This window comes from Gadus morhua, chromosome 19 (assembly GCF_902167405.1).
Source record: "Gadus morhua chromosome 19, gadMor3.0, whole genome shotgun sequence".
Classification (NCBI taxonomy): Eukaryota; Metazoa; Chordata; class Actinopteri; order Gadiformes; family Gadidae; genus Gadus; species Gadus morhua.
In genome coordinates, this window is record NC_044066.1 from 20,183,886 (window position 1) to 20,202,222 (window position 18,337).

The 18,337-nt window shown below is 46.8% G+C and overlaps 1 protein-coding gene across 1 annotated transcript; it reads right to left on the reverse strand.

Moving 5' to 3' along the window:
• Positions 1-151: 151 nt before the first annotated feature.
• On the reverse strand, positions 152-18,111 carry yaf2 (YY1 associated factor 2). The gene is made up of 4 exons (XM_030341703.1): positions 17,817-18,111; positions 17,287-17,412; positions 4,826-4,984; positions 152-2,873 (listed from the first exon to the last, which is right to left on the reverse strand). Exons 1-4 carry the CDS (start codon positions 17,840-17,842, stop codon positions 2,528-2,530), a joined length of 657 nt encoding a protein of 218 aa, XP_030197563.1. The 5' UTR covers positions 17,843-18,111; the 3' UTR covers positions 152-2,527.
• Positions 18,112-18,337: the final 226 nt, after the last annotated feature.

Genomic DNA, 18,337 nt, shown 5'->3' on the forward strand with positions numbered 1-18,337 from the left:
TTGTCTGTCGCAACGAAAACGAAGAAAACGCCCATTCGCTGCCATGAGGAGGCATGTTAAAAAGCATGTATTAAAAAATGGAAGTATAGTGATGAAGTAGATCTTCATTCATTTTCAGATGGAGCCAGAGAAAAAGACAATCAAAGTTACATTTTGTTTTAAGATTCTTAAATTTTTAATTTTATTTACTTGTTTGCACTGTTCCTTGTTTTGGGCTGTTGAGGAAGCTTGAAACTCAAGCATTTCAGATACATCTTATCAATGCTGACATGACAATGACAATATGATCCGAAAACTCCCCGAATCTGTGCATGTGTGAGAAAGAAAACAATAGCAGACTAACGAAAGATGCAAACACACAACTTTAGTCACTCTTATTTCGACATGTAGGCCTACTAAATTAAATCGACACAAGTTGAAAGAGGAGAGCATGTCAAAAAACCAAATAATAAAATAAAAAAAATGAAATGTCGCATACTTGTCTCAAGAATGAATGATAATGCTTTTTCCGAACAATGACAAATGTCTTTCATTTTCGAGGCAAATGATATTTTCAAACATTTCTCATGAGCTCACACTACTAGTCCCAGCTAGTATGGCGCAGCCGATACCTGGTTATTAGTTTTATTAGAAGAACACATCAAATGATATCATCCTAAATGTACAAGGCAGCGTTTCTCTCGTATGTACGTACGTTTATATTCCAGGGAATGTGTCATCATGCCCTGACAGTAAGGACCTGTACTAAGTGAACATTTCGACGATAACACTGGTTTTAATGCATGATACACCCACGATAAAACATTGTAATACAATAGAAATACACTTTGTGGAACAAATTATTCTACAATTTCAAAAGCCATCCTTTAGACAGTGTGATTTAGAGTTGCAGTGTAATATATGTATGTTTTTTTTATTTTTTTTTATTAGTCTTATTTGTATTTTTTTTATTTATTTTTTTACAATAGAGTGTAGTGTATTCCAAACCAAAAAAAAAAAAAATGTCTCGCCCCGACCGCCCACCGTAACATTTCATTTAAGTGGTACTTTAACAGTTTTCTGAAGTCTGTCATATTGCAAGCTATTTCATCTATACAGCTACGTAATGTGCTTGTCCGGAAGGGTCCGTTTTTTGCGAAGTTTTTGGAAGAGAACAAATCCAAAGTTTTCTCCTTTTCTTTTTTGTCGCAACTCTCCGTTGTACAAGCACGTCGCCGCCCGGCGTATCCCACTGGGTCCACTGGGGGAAGAAGTGTGCCAGCACCAGTGGGCTTTCAGTCGCACTGGTCTTGCGCTAGACGGCGGCGGCGCCGGCCCAAACCCCCGCGGGTTCTTTTGCAGCACGAGCGCTCGGATGCGTTTCCACCGCCTGGCGTCCATTTTGTTTTTTTTGTGTCAATGTCGGCTCGTCCCATTTCTTTTGTTTTGCGGGGGGGTTGGGGTGTGGGGGAAGGGGGGGGGGGGGGGGGGGGGCGGGGAAGGGACAGGTGGACCTGACAGCACTCAAGTGTACCCCAGTTGCACACAAATAAATTTCACGAAAGTCGGTAGCGAGTACGACATGTTTTTTAGTTTTTAAATGAAGTCCAGGTTGTGTGTGTGGGGGGGGGGTACTGACGACCGATGCTGGTGTCGCTATGGCACGTTGTGCAGTTTGTAGAGGAGGTTCCTGCAGGTTCCAGAGCAGAAGGGGGGGGGGGGGGGGGAACAAGGAGACTCGGGACTGTAAAGGTTCTGGGGGGTGGGGGGGTTTGAGGAAGGGCTTGTGTGGGAAGATTAAACCCGTTCTTGGGGATATATTCGGGGACACAATCAAGAGAGGGGTCGTGCGAGGTCTGGCGGCAAAAAGAAGAGGGGTTTCCACAAAGGTCCGGTCAGCGAGGGCAGCTCTACGTCGACGGCCGCGGCGCGATTCTCTGGTCACGTCCCGATTTAAACCGTAACTCATGGAGATGAGTTACAGTACGCTGTCCGTGAGAAGGGGCGTCGACCTGGGCGGTGCGCTGTCCTCTGCCATTAGTCCTGACCCCCACCCCCCCCTTATAACAGTCGCACGTCCGAGGAAAGCTTGCATTGGGAGGTTTTTTCCCCGACTGGTCCGCCCCAAAAGGCCTGACGGCCCCTGTCGCCCTCAACATCATCCGACACTCAAAGGAAGAGATAGCTCTCCCAAATGTTCTAGTCGCTGTTGAGTCAGGGGGCAGAGGGATAGGAAAAGAGAAGGAAAAGGAGCACAAAGTAAAGTTTCGTAGGTGGAATCCGTTTCTGGAGTCGTGTGCCGTCGCCGTTGACGACGGTTAGGGTCAGAGATGTCCTCCCCGGGATCCCCAGAACTTAAGAGCCTGCGTCTGAGGCTAGAGAGGTTACGGTAATGAGGTGGAGAGGGTGGGCGTTGGGGGGGGGGGGGGGGGTCATCGAGGTACAGTCTTCTCGACGGGAAGAGGAGGGAGAGCGGTGAAAGAAACAAAGGAAGAAAGAAAGACAGAAAAGAAAGATGGCGTCCCCTCCTCCCCCCCGGCCCCGGCCCTCAGTGGGACTCCCCGTTGACGGAGGCCCCCTCGTCGCCGCGGGGGGAGGAGGAGCGTGACACCCCCCGGTCCGTGTTCTCCGAACCCGAGCCGTTGTGGCTGTGGTGGTCCATGGCGCCCGCGGCGGCGGCGGCGGCGTTAGCGGCTGCGGCCGAAGAGGAGGAGGACGAGGATGAGGAGGAGGTGGTGGTGATGGTGGGGGCGGGGACGCTGGTGGGGGTGGAGGAGGCGTTGGGGGGCGAGGGGCGGGCCTTCTCCTTGAAGTCGGTGATGATGACCGTGAGGTCGCCCACGGTCACCTCCAGGTGCTGCGCACTGCTGCGGTCGATGTTTTTTAACCGCGGCCTGGGTGGAGACGGACGAGGAACGGGTTAAAAGCTTTTATTCTTTTACAATTATTATCAGTGAAAAAATATTCTTTTTTTTATTTTCATTTTTTATTTTTCATGCAATTGTTGTTGCGGTTCATTTTCCAAAGTTTGATTTAGATACAGCTTATGGCTATTAAGATCTTAATCGAAACCCCCCCCCCAAAAATGCTGTCCCGACATGATTTCATGCAAACGCTAAATTGCATTACTTCTTTTTATTTTTTTCAACGATTAACAAAAACAAGCTGTTAACAAAAATGGGTTTTGCAACATAAACCGGGTGCCTTTAGAAGAACTGTCACAAAACAGGAAGAGTCTGTGAAGCGTTTCAACCAGATGAAAACAGAGACCGTGGATACGATACATTATTGGATCATAATACATTCATGACCCGTTTGAACTCAATCTCGCTTCAGAGATCGGCGGGAAAAATAACAGGCGGGCCGTCCAACATGCTGTTGACATAAATTCAGCGGGAACTGAATGATTCAGAGATTCATTATTATGACACTATTATTAATACAGTCATTTATATTCAAATACAGAGTTCCTTTGCCCTCTTGTTTTTTCGCCAGATCAGCTAATCAACTCAAACACCAAGAATAGCAGAGGTTATTGAGGGCTATCAGAATCAATGTCACATGGTTCAATAGTGAGCTGCATTCTGAGTATCGACGACAACTTGTGTTTCCCATTATTGATTATGGCGATATCCTATACGAGAACACCTTTGAAACACGGATTCATCCTTAAACTATAGTAGTTTACAATCATATTTGTATGTTTGTCCTGAGGTTTCCCTTCAAGGGCATCGTCATTTTGTGTACGACACACTTAACTGGCCTCTTCACTCAGAGACACTTTTATCTTTGTTTGAAAATGCATTTCCTTTAACTATCCTTTACTAAACATAAAAACGGCTTTGAGTGCCATTTAGATCATCATATTCACTTAGACACACTCAACCACCGTTTTTATTGTCGCTAGAACCTTTAAAGAAATTGGGCGAGGTGCTTTCAAGTTGAAAGCAGCAGACAGGAATGATTTACCTAATTCATTCGGATGATTTACTTTGCGTCGTGACTTCAAGACTTCTTTGCATCGTTCAACACCTTGAATCTGCTTGCTCTTGTTTTAGATTTTTATAAATACACACAATACTTTGACACGTTATTTGGTTCTGTTCATTTATTTGATTTCATTTTTCAATCAGAGTAGATTTAAAACACGCTTTTAGCAGATGTAGGTGTGGGACGGTGGGAGAGCCCTTTATGTGCATATCCTTGTTGATGTTATTAGGTGGAGGGTTTGCTATTGGGTAGTCTGATAACTTCCATGTTTTGAGCCCGAGGACCCTCTTGGAAAACGAGATGCTGCCTCTCGAGGGGTTGATCCTCCAATTCAATTTTAAAATAAAAATGAAACCCGGATTGGAACGGATCCGACGCATTCATTAAGCTGTCCTTGTACGCTTAGCTTCGGGGCATTGCAATACCCATGGAGACATATTTCCAGGTGGGGATGTTCTCTATTTTAGAAATACAGAAATACAACGAGAGCAACGGCTAGTATGAGACGGTAATTAAGTATCAGTGTGCAAGCATACTATTAATATTGCATGTGGCAATAATATTATCTCTAGAGCGCATTCACTTTGAAAACATTTATGGTAACTGATGCAACACACGCACGCACACACACACACACACAAACACAATGAAACACACACAAGACACATTTAAAAACACACACACAGACAGTCAAAAACACACAGACACATTCAAAAACACACACACACAGACAGTCAAAAACACACACACAGACATTCAAAAACACAACATAGACACATTTAAAAACGCACACACCATCAAACATAAGCCCATAGTAGCACTGGCCACACACACGCCCACGTGGCTCGTCCATTACCTCATCTTCTTGTGACCGTTCTTCTTGAGCGGCGCGGGCTCTCGCTCGCCCTTCTCTCGCTCGACCCTCTCCTTCTTCTCCTTCTTGGGCTGCGTGGGGGAGGCGAACTGCTGCGTTACCTGCTGCTGGGAGACCAGCTGGGAGACCGGGCGAGGCTTCCTGTCAGGGGGAGGGAGAGGGAGAGAGGGGGGGGGGGGGGAAGAGAGAGAGAGAGAGAGAGAGAGAGAGAGAGAGAGAGAGAGAGAGAGAGAGAGAGAGAGAGAGAGAGAGAGAGAGAGAGAGAGAGAGAGAGAGAGAGAGAGAGAGAGAGAGAGAGAGAGAGAGAGAAGTGGTTTGAGGAAATATTAATATATATATCATATTTAGATATAAAAAGAGAGAAGATGGCAGTAAAAGGTGATAATGAGAAACATTGGCAGATCGGACAGAGAGACGGTGAGATGGAGAGAGGTGGGTGGTAATGTAGGAAGAATAAGCCGGGGAAAGAATGAAAGGAATAGATAGATGGAGTGACACAAAGGTGGAGAGAGATGGTGAAATTATTAAAAAGGGAGAAATCGCAGTGAACATGTAGCTCCGATATAAAGCCAGTGTTGGAAGTACTCTTGATTTATTGAATGAATGGCATTCAATTATATATAGGGATCTTCGTACTGACCGGGTTAGCACTGTGCTTAACATGCGTGTGCTCGTTTCATACGAGATCTTCATTAAACAAAAAATCATTACAGACGCGTAGCTCATTTGGATGGGGCGGCTTTGAACACATTTCAGTCGAAGCACAAAGCACAATCTTCATACTGGCATAATCGTGTGTGTGTGTGTACAGCTGTGTGTGTGTGTGTGTGTGTGTGTGTGTGTGTGTGTGTGTGTGTGTGTGTGTGTGTGTGTGTGTGTGTGTGTGTGTGCACGACCTCACAGCCATACTTCATACAAAACAAAACCTATGGATAATACATATTGCAGTAAGCTGTCAAAGGACATGGAGCCAATTCAAACATGCAGTGCCGCAATAATGCAGTGCAGATTACCAGTGCGTGTGTGTGTGTTTGCATTTCATAACAGGGTTATAATCCATAATAACTACGGCATCTGCGTCATATCCCGGGGCAACAAGCTGCCTATAATAGCTTCTTTTTTGGATGCGATTAAACACAGTGTTCCCTGACGTGGTGTTCTGTTGCGACATGTACAAACGCTCTCTTAAAATGATACGTTATGTAATTGTGCTGGCAATGGTGCACAATGTGTGAATGTTGGGTATCTGAGCCTCTCTCTCTCTCTCTCTCAGAGTGTGTGTGTGTGTGTGTGTGTGTGTGTGTGTGTGTGTGTGTGTGTGTGTGTGTGTGTGTGTGTGTGTGTGTGTGTGTGTGTGTGTGTGTGTGTGTGTGTGTGTGTGTGTGTGTTCGCCAGGGGAAGTCAGTACAACGGTGGTGATGCCAGTGTGTTAAAGGAGCCATCTGTTTGGAGTGCACATAGTACCTACCGCCTGCATGTTTAGTGATCTCTCATTTCCACGTGCACCAACACACACGCGCACACACACACACACACACACACAAGCTATCTTGTTGCGGATAGGTATAAATAAAACATAAATACACACACGCACCCGGCCGAGATGTGTGAGTGAGGACAAATGTGGGCAGACAGGCGCGCACACACACACACACACTCACACTCACACACACACACACACACACACACACACACACGCGCGCAAAGCCAAGAGTGAGCAGATGAGGCCTCGAGCCATGCTGAACCTCCGACGACGGAACACAGTGTGCTGGATTCCTCACTAGATTCAGAAAAACACTCGGGCGATAAAAATACCAGCCGCTGTTTTTTTTCCTCCGGTCCACGATCAAAAGCAGGGGATTTGGTCTAGCTCGTCGTCACTATTTTGTTAAATGGCTAACATGCCACCCTGGCTTGCAGTCAGAGCCGTGCAGTTTACCAGCGTCATATGTAAGGGATAGGGTAGAGCCAGGCCGGGTAGTGATCAGCCCTTCAGGGTTGATTTAAGACCCCCCGGGGGGGTCGGTCTGCATCCCCCCGTCTGGGTTTATTTCCGCGATAAAGCCTGGGCTCGCTGGGTTTAGGTTATCCCGCTGGTTACACACGGCCACTCATTAAAGAAATCAATCATTGGTCCCCAGAGTACAACGACGAAAAATGATCTCGCTGATTTCCAAAAAAAGATTTTATTGCTTTCGCAAAAGAGATGATTGTCCGTTTCGATTTTTAACGGTTGGAAACGGCGTCCGTAGCAACGGTCTGTTGGTCATAGCAACGGTCTGCTACTCACTAAACACAGACAGCTGAAGGCCTTAATTGACAAATCAGAATAGAGTATTCAACAAAGTTGTGTAATAAATATGTATGCTCTTTACAGCATTTTATGGTGATTTTGGTGGCCGGTCCGTATTATGAAATTTTGATAACCATCACACATGTAATCAACTGAATGAAAGGTTCTTCATGTTCTATGGGCAAGAAGGTTGGTCTTCTACCTCATTAGTATTGACCATAAGACCTAGAGAACAGGGTTCAGGTTTAAAGTAAGCACACCATTGGCCAGCAAAGTCGTCCACGCGTACACATACATACAGCAAACACACAATTCGGATAAAACAGCAGTGCCAAGCCCTTCGCGATTTACTTTTTAACGGTTGAAGGGTGATTTCCTTTGCTGTCAGGGATCTCATCTAGTTCAGAAACCAAGTCTTCCATCTGTACTCTTAGAGGCACTACCCCGCCAACTACACACAGAAAAAAAACTAATCGCAATCATTCTCGCCCACTTTTTTCCCTGGGTTTAGGGGGAATCGTGATTCATTTCGCAGAAACACAGAGTGAGAGAGAGGGAGAGATAGAGAGAGGGAGAGAAAGAGAGAGACGTTGTCAAGGCCAAACTGAAATGCAAATGGTGTCTCTTGGCCTACATAACCGTCTGACAGGGAAGGGAGACGAGAGGAGGATCTGCTAATATGCCATGAAAACTGCTGACAAGTTGAGATGCTGAGATCTCTCTCTCCATCTTTTATCGCTGTTATACTTCTGCTCCAAGAAGCAGAAGAAAAAACGTCATTTTGCGGCTTGAATTTCACACCAAAAAAAAAAACCTCTCTTTCTCTCTCTTTATCACTTTTAAACTTTTGTGCCAAGCAGAATGAAAAAGTACCCGATTGTGGCTTCGTTTCCCACGTTCATCACTTTCCACCAAATATTTATTCTTCTGTGGTAAACCGTGTGAGCCATTTTCTCCAAAAACAAAAGACCTACTCTTGGTCTTGGTCTGCAGTGCAGGCGTAGATTATGGTTTCTGTTTTACGAGCCATAACCAAGAACTCGCATGAGATAAGAAGACGTACTTAATGAATCCCAGATGGGGAATAACTGCGTCACAGCCTACACAATATGCAGGTCAGCCATATGAATTAAATATGAATATTTATAAATAAGATCAGAGACGACCAATAACACATCGCCTGTACCCCGACGTGTTCCGTAACACGCACACTGCGGAGCCAGCGACCGAGGTGGAAAATGTTTTTCCGGGTGGCCCTTGAAAATGACTTGTGGCTGCGTATGCATAATTTACCGTCTGTAATGAATTCAAGGGCTGTTGTCTAATTTATGCACTGGGGTAGAGTGCCGTCTGTGGCGTGCTACCTTTGATTACATCCTCGCCGGTGCGTGCGAGGAAGCGGCCGATCGCGCCCGCTCCTGGCCAATCAGCATCCAGCGTGGCTCTGGAGTTTGTTTCCAATTCCTTGTTTGTTCCCCCCCCCCGCTTGAGGACTCCAGAGGGGAGGAAACATGAGATCCTATTTTGTACATATTGTCGTCATCCTCAAGTGGGAGAGCGATGAAGTAGATATTTACTGAGCCAGCCGATGTGTCAGACCTGAGGGTGGAAATGAACAGGCGCACGCAGACACACACACACACAGACCATAATATTGGGGTTGGGCTGGAGCATAAGGACAAAACAGAGCTGCCTCTGTAAACCCAATCAAGTGGTTATTATCTAGGAGTGTATGCCTCAGGCGTCCATGCTGGACCTCGTGCAGTGTGTGTGTGTGCAGTGTGTGAGTGTGTCAATTGCACATTTGGGCGGTGGATGTTAATGTTGAGGGAGCTATTTTGTCTGACATTAATACCGCGTGTGTGTGTGTGTGTGTCCCGGTGTGTGTGTGTGTGTGTGTGTGTGGAAACAGAGCTGCTGCCGATCGATATGAGCGCCGTTCACGGCGTCTGCTAGGACAGCCGGCTAATGGAGGCTCGTTGTGAGCTTGGAAGCTGCGATCGCACTGGGCGTCCGCAGCGCGTTCTCCATTACAGGGCGAGACGAGGGAGGCCTGGGAAGAACGGTGGAGGACGATTAAACGAACGCCGCAGGGCCGTGAGATCATCAGCTGGTCTGAATGTACCAAAACATGTGTGATTCTGCTGAGATATTATTATTCAAAAACTATTTTTCCGGGGCTGCTCGGATCTATATGCGTTCGAGTATCCTTGTACATCAAAAATGTGTTGTACCGCAAGCTGGTGTGGAAATGGTTGACGTTAGCGGCCAGTATCAACTTCCAACTGATTTCATTTCAAACAAAACGATTATTCTCATCTAAAATGGCCTCTGTTGATGATGTCATGGTGAAAACATGAACCAATAGCGGTACCGACCAAGACGTCTTTTGGTCAAATCCGATCTATTTGCAACTCTGAAGCAGTGAACGCATCACACAAGCAGCTTCCATCTTTAAACCGCGGGAAAAGAGGAAGATTTGCCCATATAATGACAGACAACGATAGCTCACGGCCGCTGACGCTGGAACGTTTCCCTCCCTTAACCTCTCTCTTTTTGGCCCACAATGTCCGAGTCCCTTTTATTTACTTCAGCTTTCCTTTCACCCCATCACACGTTGGAGACCAGTTAGCGCATCACACAAACGCGGCTGATTCCACCGACATCAGGTAGAAGGCGGCACCATCTACGCACTACCCGGTACGACACCGAAAAAACACAACAACAATGTTAGATCTCAACAGAAAACCTCCCCCCCCCCCCCAAACACCCGCCATTTTAGCCACCCTCTGTGATGTTGATTAGCCGTGACAAGCCTTGTCAATATTAATAACTACACGCTGGTCCACTGGGTAGGCTGGAAGGTGAATCAATCCATCGAGCATAGCAAACATCTGGGGTGGGCACTACCACATTTGAAATTCACTTTCAGCTCACATTACCAGGCGTTCACAAGGAATGATTTTCTGCAAGCGTGCGTTATTGGGTAGAGCATGGTTTGTTTCATGGGTTTAGCGACGAGTGAGAGGGCAGGACATCCGATAGAGAGGATATACGCATTATGTTAGGTTTCTGATATTGCTTGGTCAAATTCTCCGTCAAAAGACTCTATTCACTCTCCCGGTCGTCGTCGTTGTCATGCTTGGCATGTTCCTCGTCCTTCATACGCACGTCCTTCTCGCACCACGGACTGTTAACCTTCTCACAGGAAGTATGAAAACGGAAACTGATGTGCGATGGAACCGGAACGCCACTTCAACTCACGAGCCTTCTCCCGGGCCTCCGTTTAAACAGCTTATCAACAACCTCACACACCCGACGGTTAAGTAGAGGGCCCCTCCAGAAGTACATTTTACATTTAGCAGACGTTTCTATCCAAAGCGACTTACAACCATTTCTATACGTACACCGACGGCGGTGTCAACTAGTGCTGCACGATTAATCGAATCGCAATATCAGCCTTTGCGATTGTATAACCGCAAAAGGCTGCGATTTATAAAAAATAAAACAATAAAGAAATTCTTATTTATTTTATTTAGTTGTACTATTGAGAAAACCTAACAAATTTGCAGAAATGCCTTTATTTTGACAAAGATATATTTTTTATTATTTCTTTAATTTGTAAAATATTGTTATTTTTTTTAATTTATTTTTTTTATGCTAGTTTAAGTTTGTATGTTTGAGTTGAGGAAGAAACATTTTAAAATGATCAGTAATCTGTGTGCATTTTCCTTGATAACCAAGCAAGTAGACTCATGACACTATTTGTTAATTAAATCGCAATTGCAAATCGCAATATTGTCCACAATAATCGCAATGACTTTTTTCACCGAATCGTGCAGCAGTAGTGTCAACCACGCAGGGCAACAGCCAGCTCGTCGGGAGCAGTGATGGTTAAGGGTCTCGCTCATGGACGCCTCGACACACGCTAGGAGGAGCCGGGGATCGAACCAGCAACCTTCCGGTTACCAGCCAACCCGCTGCGCCTCCTGAGCCACATGCCGCCTCCAGATGTGTAACGGTTAGGACGCATTTCAAAAGGCGGGCAGCTCTGCTTTAACAGCTGGGCGTCAGCGCTGCTCTCGGTGTTGGGTTGCTGTTGGCTGCGCTCCACCTTTACCTGCCCTCAGGTGGACCGTTGGAGCGTCCCTGGCCTTCATTCAGCCGTCAGCGACGCCTCATGTCTGCACGCCATCCGTCCGTACGGATACGAACCGCGTCGGACAGACTGCTCTCTTGCGCGTGCGCGCTCTCCCTCTTCCTCCACCTTTCCCCACATTTTCTCTTCATTACACGCAAGATAAAACACAACATTTGAAAAATTGTAAATCTGCCGTCAGAGGGAGAAAAAAACCACACGAATAGATGAATAAATGATTGTATAATGCGCATTAAAAAAAAAAGGCAATTTAGTTTGTGCCAATGATGTAAGTCAGCACATTGGTGTTCACAGTTATCAATGGAAACATCAAATGAATCCTCTGCAGTGATTGCGCGAGATGAATGTGACTGATATGTTTATGGATAAGGAATAGGGGGGGGGGGGGGGGGAGAGACAGAGAGACACACACACACACATGTGGCAGCATCCATAAGTTGGAGGCTGTGTTGCTCCCAGGAGCTCATCCAACTCGATGATTAATGGCTCCCCCTGCTTTAGCATGTTACTGTGTGTGTGTGTGTGTGTGTGTGTGTGTGTGTGTGTGTGTGTGTGTGTGTGTGTGTGTGTGTGTGTGTGTGTGTGTGTGTGTGTGTGTGTGTGTGTGTGTGGGGGCGGTAGACGGTGTCATAAACCACAGGACATTGAGAGCCATCTGTTACACAAACACACACAGACACACTCTCTCTCTCTCTTGCTCTCTCCCTCTTTCTGGCTCTCTCCCTCTTTCTCCCAAGATTATGGCTACGTGATAAGCCCATAATTACTATGTGGCACTGATGCACCGAATACTGATTTTAATGTGTGTCACACATGTGCGCGAGTCTCTCTAGATTTGTCTGTGCGTGCGCTTGTGTGTATATGTACATGCGAGTGTCTACACGCACACCTGTGTTTGTGTGTGGTTGTGTGTATGCTATGCACGTGTGTATGCATGTTTATGCATGTGCGCTGTGTGTACATGCATGTGTGTTTGTGTGTATGTGCATGTGGCGCTGTGAGTACGCGTGTGTGTGTTCGTATGTGCGCGGCTGTGAGTATGTGCGCGTCTGCGAGTATGTTCGTGTGGCGTGCGCGTGTCATGATAACCGCTGCCGTTATTGTCCCCGGCTCCCACTCTCTGCTGTTTGTATTCCGGATGAGTAATACGAGCAATTGGCTTCACACAAACGGAGCAGTTCAGCCCAATCTGATCGTTTATTGTCTGGGCTGCGCCACTCATTTCATTTATTTCTTTTTAAGAATTAGGGATGGATTTATGGGGGGTGGGGGGGACCTGAGAGTTGGCGAATGAGCACTCAACATAACCGATGATGAATTCAGCTAATGTCCTGATTAATCAGGCACTTAATGAAAGTAGCCGATTTGTGACGACCGCAGGTCGGCGAACAAACACAGCGATTTCATTCGCTTTGGCCCAAAAGTCGTTGCTTATATTCTGTAAGGGAGAGCATTGTGTAATGGGACCTCTTCTGATGCAACGCCTGATTTTAATCTTTGAGGCCCCCACTGCTCATGACTCTGGACAAACAGATCTATGTATCGGCATGCTAGTCTCGTGGGGGTAAAGGATGTTCCAACCCCCAGGCCAAAAAAGGTACTCGGGTTCCAACCCCGATTCTGCAGCCTTGGGCAAGATGCCTAACCTCTTACACAGCTCCTTAATGGTGTCCAACGTCATCCAAATTCACTGCAAGTGGCACAAGTGCCTGCTAAATACTAAATGGTAAAACGTCAGTATACTACCTCACTAGCTTCTAGCTATGCAGTCGATTTACAAATGGATAGCGAATGGGTCAGGGGAGCTCTTTAAAAAACGCACACACTGGTCTCTTTGCATATTGAAACAGTTTTGAGGGTGATATTTTGAGAATGATCCCCGTGGTGGAAATGGCCTACGGCAGTTCGTTGTTCATCAAAATAGGATTCCGTATGATGGCAATCGGTGCAGTTCAATAGCCGGTCATAATGTAATATTTTTCGAGGACTCGTTCTGAAAACTGGATCCCTGTAATGAGTCCTAAGCACAAATGGTTGTACATCATTGTAGTTTCCTTTCTTTCAAACAATGCAAATGAAAAAGATAGCATAATATTTTTTATGTTTGTCTATTTTAAACATTGTCATCTTTAAGGCTTTTTGCTTGTCTGCGATTTTCGCAGCTGGCTGTATTTGACGTCTACGTGCAATCATTTTCAAAGGATTTGTTTTAACAAGCCACTCGGCTATCAAGTGCCTCACCCTTAAATCGTTATGTGTCCATCAGAAAAATCCAACAATAACGACCATTTAAAAAGGATGGGTGCATAACACACACACACACACACACACACACACACACACACACACACACACACACACACACACACACACACACACACACACACACACACACACACACACACACAGGGCCGTGTTCTCAGCCAACCAGGACGGCTTATGCGTGTTCAGGTTGAGCTGCGGAGAGACATGCACATCAGTCAATCTGTCACCACAAGAGCCCCAGGTTAAGTTCAACCCCTGGTGAGCGAGAGAGATAGAGGCAGCAGAGAAAGGAAAAAGAGGAGAGAGAGGGATAGAAACAGAGACAGGGGGGGAGGGGGGAAGATATGAAAGACTTTATAAAATCTGGGAAGGGTGAAAAAGGTAAAGATAGAGGAAGAATGAGCAAGGTTAACGGTTGAGAATATAAAAATCTCAACTCCTCGTAAAAAATATTCTGACATTGATAAGCGCACCTCGATGCACCGACCGTCGTGACTCGTGGAACTGATGCAAATAATATACAGACACAATCCTCCATCATCCTATCGGGTTTTTATCAAAGCAGGAGTAAGTGTGTGTGTCTTTGGTGGGCCTTTCTTCACAGGGAGGAGAGGTTGCGCAATGCCAATGCCGGTGTTGTGTAGACAGACACCAGAGAAGGTCAAACGCAAACTGTTGGCCCACACCCAGTTGCTTCTTTTCCTTCTGGCGCATGCCTCTCATGTCAGCACGATTTGTGAGCGCTTTTGGAAATTGTCGACTCCCAGGACTTCAGATTTCAAACGGCACTTAGCAACCGCAATGTTTGTTTACTGGATTGTTTCTCTCCGTTTTTTTGTTCTCCCCCCCCCCCCCCCCAGTTTGAAATGTATCCGGCTTCGTTAACCCCTTCATCCGTTGGGTGACTCATCCGGAGAGGGGTGTGTCGGAGTCCCGGGACGGGTTGGGTTGGTCGGTCGACCCTGATTGAATATGGGTTTTAGGGACAGGCCTTTTCAGAAGAAGAAGCAGTGGAGTCACACACAGTCTTGGATTACTTCCCTCTCAAATCAACCACGCTCCGGGGTAGAATGTTTTTTATTTTCATTGGGAGGTCGGTGCTCGAGAATGGATCCATTCATCCATTCTTTGAGGAGTACATTGACGCTCATCTAAGCTAGCTGTGGTCACAAGTACCCGACAGGAGAGTGTGTGTGTGTGTCTGTGTGAGTTTTTTTATGAGGTTGCACTGATGGCCTTAACCAAGCCTGCAATACTTGGCTTATGAAAAGCAAACATGATTGAAAGAATGACATTGAAAAGTCCAACCTTTTTTCGCACTATATAATTATGAATACATTTGAATCCTGCTTCATCCTTTGTGGTGCATTTTAACTTTCAAACCATATTCTACATCCCCCCCTTTCCATTTTCCCTTCATTAACACAGAATTAGCCCTGCCATGCAGTAACTACACATTCAAATTAAATTCTGCCAGGTGTGACCGCTAATGATGTGTGTGTAGGCTACTGTGATTATAACTAGTTGGTACTAGCCATGCAGCTAGTGGCCTTTAGCCAAACTAACATTTTCTCCAATACAGCGTTGGGGATTAGGGCGTCTGGCTCGAGGATGCCTCCAAGTACCCTGCATGTTCAAACCCAGAACCTATTCAAACGTGGGAGTCGATCCAAGCCGAGAATACACCCTACCAGATACTCGATGAGGTGGCAGGCCGGGGTCTAGGGGCAATATTCGCAGAGCAGGAATGCGGAATTCAGCTCCAGCTCCCAGCTAGCTTTGAGAAGCAAGACAGAGCCATGACGGCCCCCAGGTGAATAAGGGCCATTGTGTGCCCTTTAGGGGTGGTTGGTAAGGGCCGACGGTTACAGTGAGCCGCCGTTCTTTTTTTAACTTGTACATTTCTTGTCTTGGGAGGCGGGGGGGGGGGGGACCGCGTCTCTCGACACCGCCTCCGAGACAAAGTAGATGTATTCAGCGATTAAATATGCACCGTGCACTATTATGTTAGGGCAGTTGACCCCTTTATAGGGCAGCTAATTATTATTCAGATTCTCAAAGGTGCACTTCTCTACTCGTTTTAAATGCGGTACACGCCTCGACGAAAGGGACCACCGACCAACCGGATGGCCATTCGGCTACAGTTAGCTTTCAGGGTGAACGTATCTGTCCTCTCTCCACCCTAAAAGGGACACACGTTATGGGTGATTGCCCTTATAAGAAGCGGCGCATTCGGTTATCCTGGAGGTAAACTCGAGGAGTACTGTGAGTGGAGGCATCAGACCTAGTAGTGACACATGGCGGGGTTCAGGGAAGCATTTAGCCTGCAGGCAGACAGACCGATTGTTGAGGTAAACGCCACGCCAAAACAACAACGTGCAGGAGATTGTTATTTCAACGGGTGGCCTCTTCTCAATCTTCTGCGTGCATAACAGTGTGTGTCTGTATGCATCTTGTGAATTGGTTCTCACACACCCTTTAAGAATATGCCCATTTACTGTACAATTGTCTCGGTGTGTTATAATTGTGCCTGTGTGTGTGTGTACGTGTGTCAGGTGACAGCAGGCTGATAAAGCTGTTGCATAGTAATGAGCCATGGCTGTCTGTCTGGCAGCTGTTCTGACAACCCTCGGCTCACAACTCGCCCTCCCACACACGCCGCACGCACAAACGCACAACGCTTGCGCACACACTTCCTGCTGCGTGTGAACTCAGACCCAACGTGTGTAGAGGGCCCATCACCGGGTGTCAATGAAGAGAGGCGCGATGTGTTAGGCAAATTAACAGGAAACGGGGGAGAATGCAAACACTCATTACCAACGGGAATACATAGTGGGTGGAGGGGACCCGTGGAGAAACATACAGGGGGGTGCACAGCTATGCACTGAAGAGGAGCGTCAGGTTCACCTCTGCCTACAAGCCTGGAGGTTTTCCACAGTCTGAGCTGATCCCTCCCTCCCTCCATCTCTTCCACCCTCTCTCTCTCTCACATTATGATCATGACTTAAGTGCCACTCATTGCGATATGCTGGCTAGAGCAAATGTCAGCTGCATTTGGGAGAACATAGTAGTGCACAGAAATGTGCGCGCACACACACACACACACACACACACACACACACACACACACACACACACACACACACACACACACACACACACACACACACACACACACACACACTTCTGGTAAATACATGTGTGGATGCTGCCAAGGTCTGGAGGGTAATTATATTTGTTGCCCCTAGCAGGTGTCTCTGTGTTTATCAAATTTGTAGCTGAACAAATAGGCAATGGATTTCTCCAGAGTAATAAAAAGGGATAAACGCTTGTTCAGAATGCATACTGACTGGTTTTCTAACAGTTTCAACGTTGGCATTTCGCCGGGTATAAAAATATGGCAACAACCTACAATAATAAAAAAGGATTAAAAGGATTAAAAGAGAAAGAATCACTGGTTACGATCGATCACTCCCACGGTCTAAAACGGAACACGGTCGCACACACACACGCACAGAAATGGGATGCACAACATTGCACATAAAACACGGGGGAAAACGCTACGCAAGAACTAATCGCTGCACTTGCGATCATACGTGGTCCTTTAAAAGAAAACAAACGGAGGATTGTACTGCACGTCCCCTTTGGGAAACATCACAATAAATCAAACACCGTGCATGCATCGAGTCGGATGCAAGGCGATCGTTTCGCACGGCGGTCCCTTACCTTGTTGACGTGCCTTTCCTGACATCGCACATCATGCACTTAAAAGCCTCCGCCGTGTTCTTGTACGTGCACACGCTACAGTCCCAGTACCCCTCGTCTGAGGAGGGCTTCGGTTGACGCTTCGGCCTTTAAAACAAAACAAACCCAGCAAAAAGAGAGGAGGAGGGGAGGGGGGACGGGGAGAAAAGAGACAGGAATAGTGAGTTTTAATTCATATCCGCATCACCGGAGTAGGGGTGATAGTATAGCAGCGCCATGGATGCGTTACACACTACAAGAAAGGCTATCGGGTGAGAAAATCACAACCCGAGCGCTGTGATCCGACATTGTAATTGCCGATACGGTTATAAAACACACACATAGGAAACCGCGCACACACACACACTCACTAAAGATGGGCATTTAGCGCGAGGGAGAGAGAGAGAGGGAGGGCGCGAGCGAGAGCGACCGTAGAGAATTCCGATTTTTTTTAGCTCGTTGCTGTCGTTTTTCGTGCTCGCCTATCGAGGAAGTAATAACTCGGTCGTTACCTTGTAGGACTCCTCTTGTCGCCCATGCCAGACGGGGTTTATTTGAAGGTGTTGAAACGAGGATAGTCCTTGTTATTTTTCAAAGAAACCGACGACGCGCCTGTGCCCGCTCGGCTTCCAGCTGTCGTGGAAACTCCGGTTGGGAAAACCGGTCACGTGGCCCACCCCCCCGTCCAATCAGAGGCCGAGCCGTTTCCTGAAGCTGACATTCTTCTTGATGATGAATACATCCCGACCACAATGCCGCCGCCGTGTGCGTTGTGTTAGAGCGGTTACGATGTCACAACCTCAATGTGGCTTGTCTCTCTCCTCCCCCCCTCCCCTTTAATGTCTAAGCATGCACTATCCTTTTTACTCGATATCCCCATCCACCGGATCGACTTCAAACACCCCACCAGGGAATCCCTCTCCGGATATGCTTGCTTTCCCCCCCATAAAAGCACAGGAGCACAATGCTGACTGTGCTAGAGATTGGTTAACCACAACCAAGCATCGCGTGGTTGTGGCTTAATGCCTTAAAT

What these genes read in the sequence shown, in the direction of transcription:
- yaf2 (XM_030341703.1), bottom strand. Translation starts at nt 17,842, where the DNA reads ATGGGCGACAAGAGGAGTCCTACAAG. An exon ending in GACAAGAGGAGTCCTACAAG is followed by an intron (nt 17,413 to 17,816) that starts GTAACGACCGAG and finishes TTTGTTTTAAAG; the next exon opens with GCCGAAGCGTCAACCGAAGC. An exon ending in AACGGTCACAAGAAGATGAG is followed by an intron (nt 2,874 to 4,825) that starts GTAATGGACGAG and finishes GTCTCCACCCAG; the next exon opens with GCCGCGGTTAAAAAACATCG.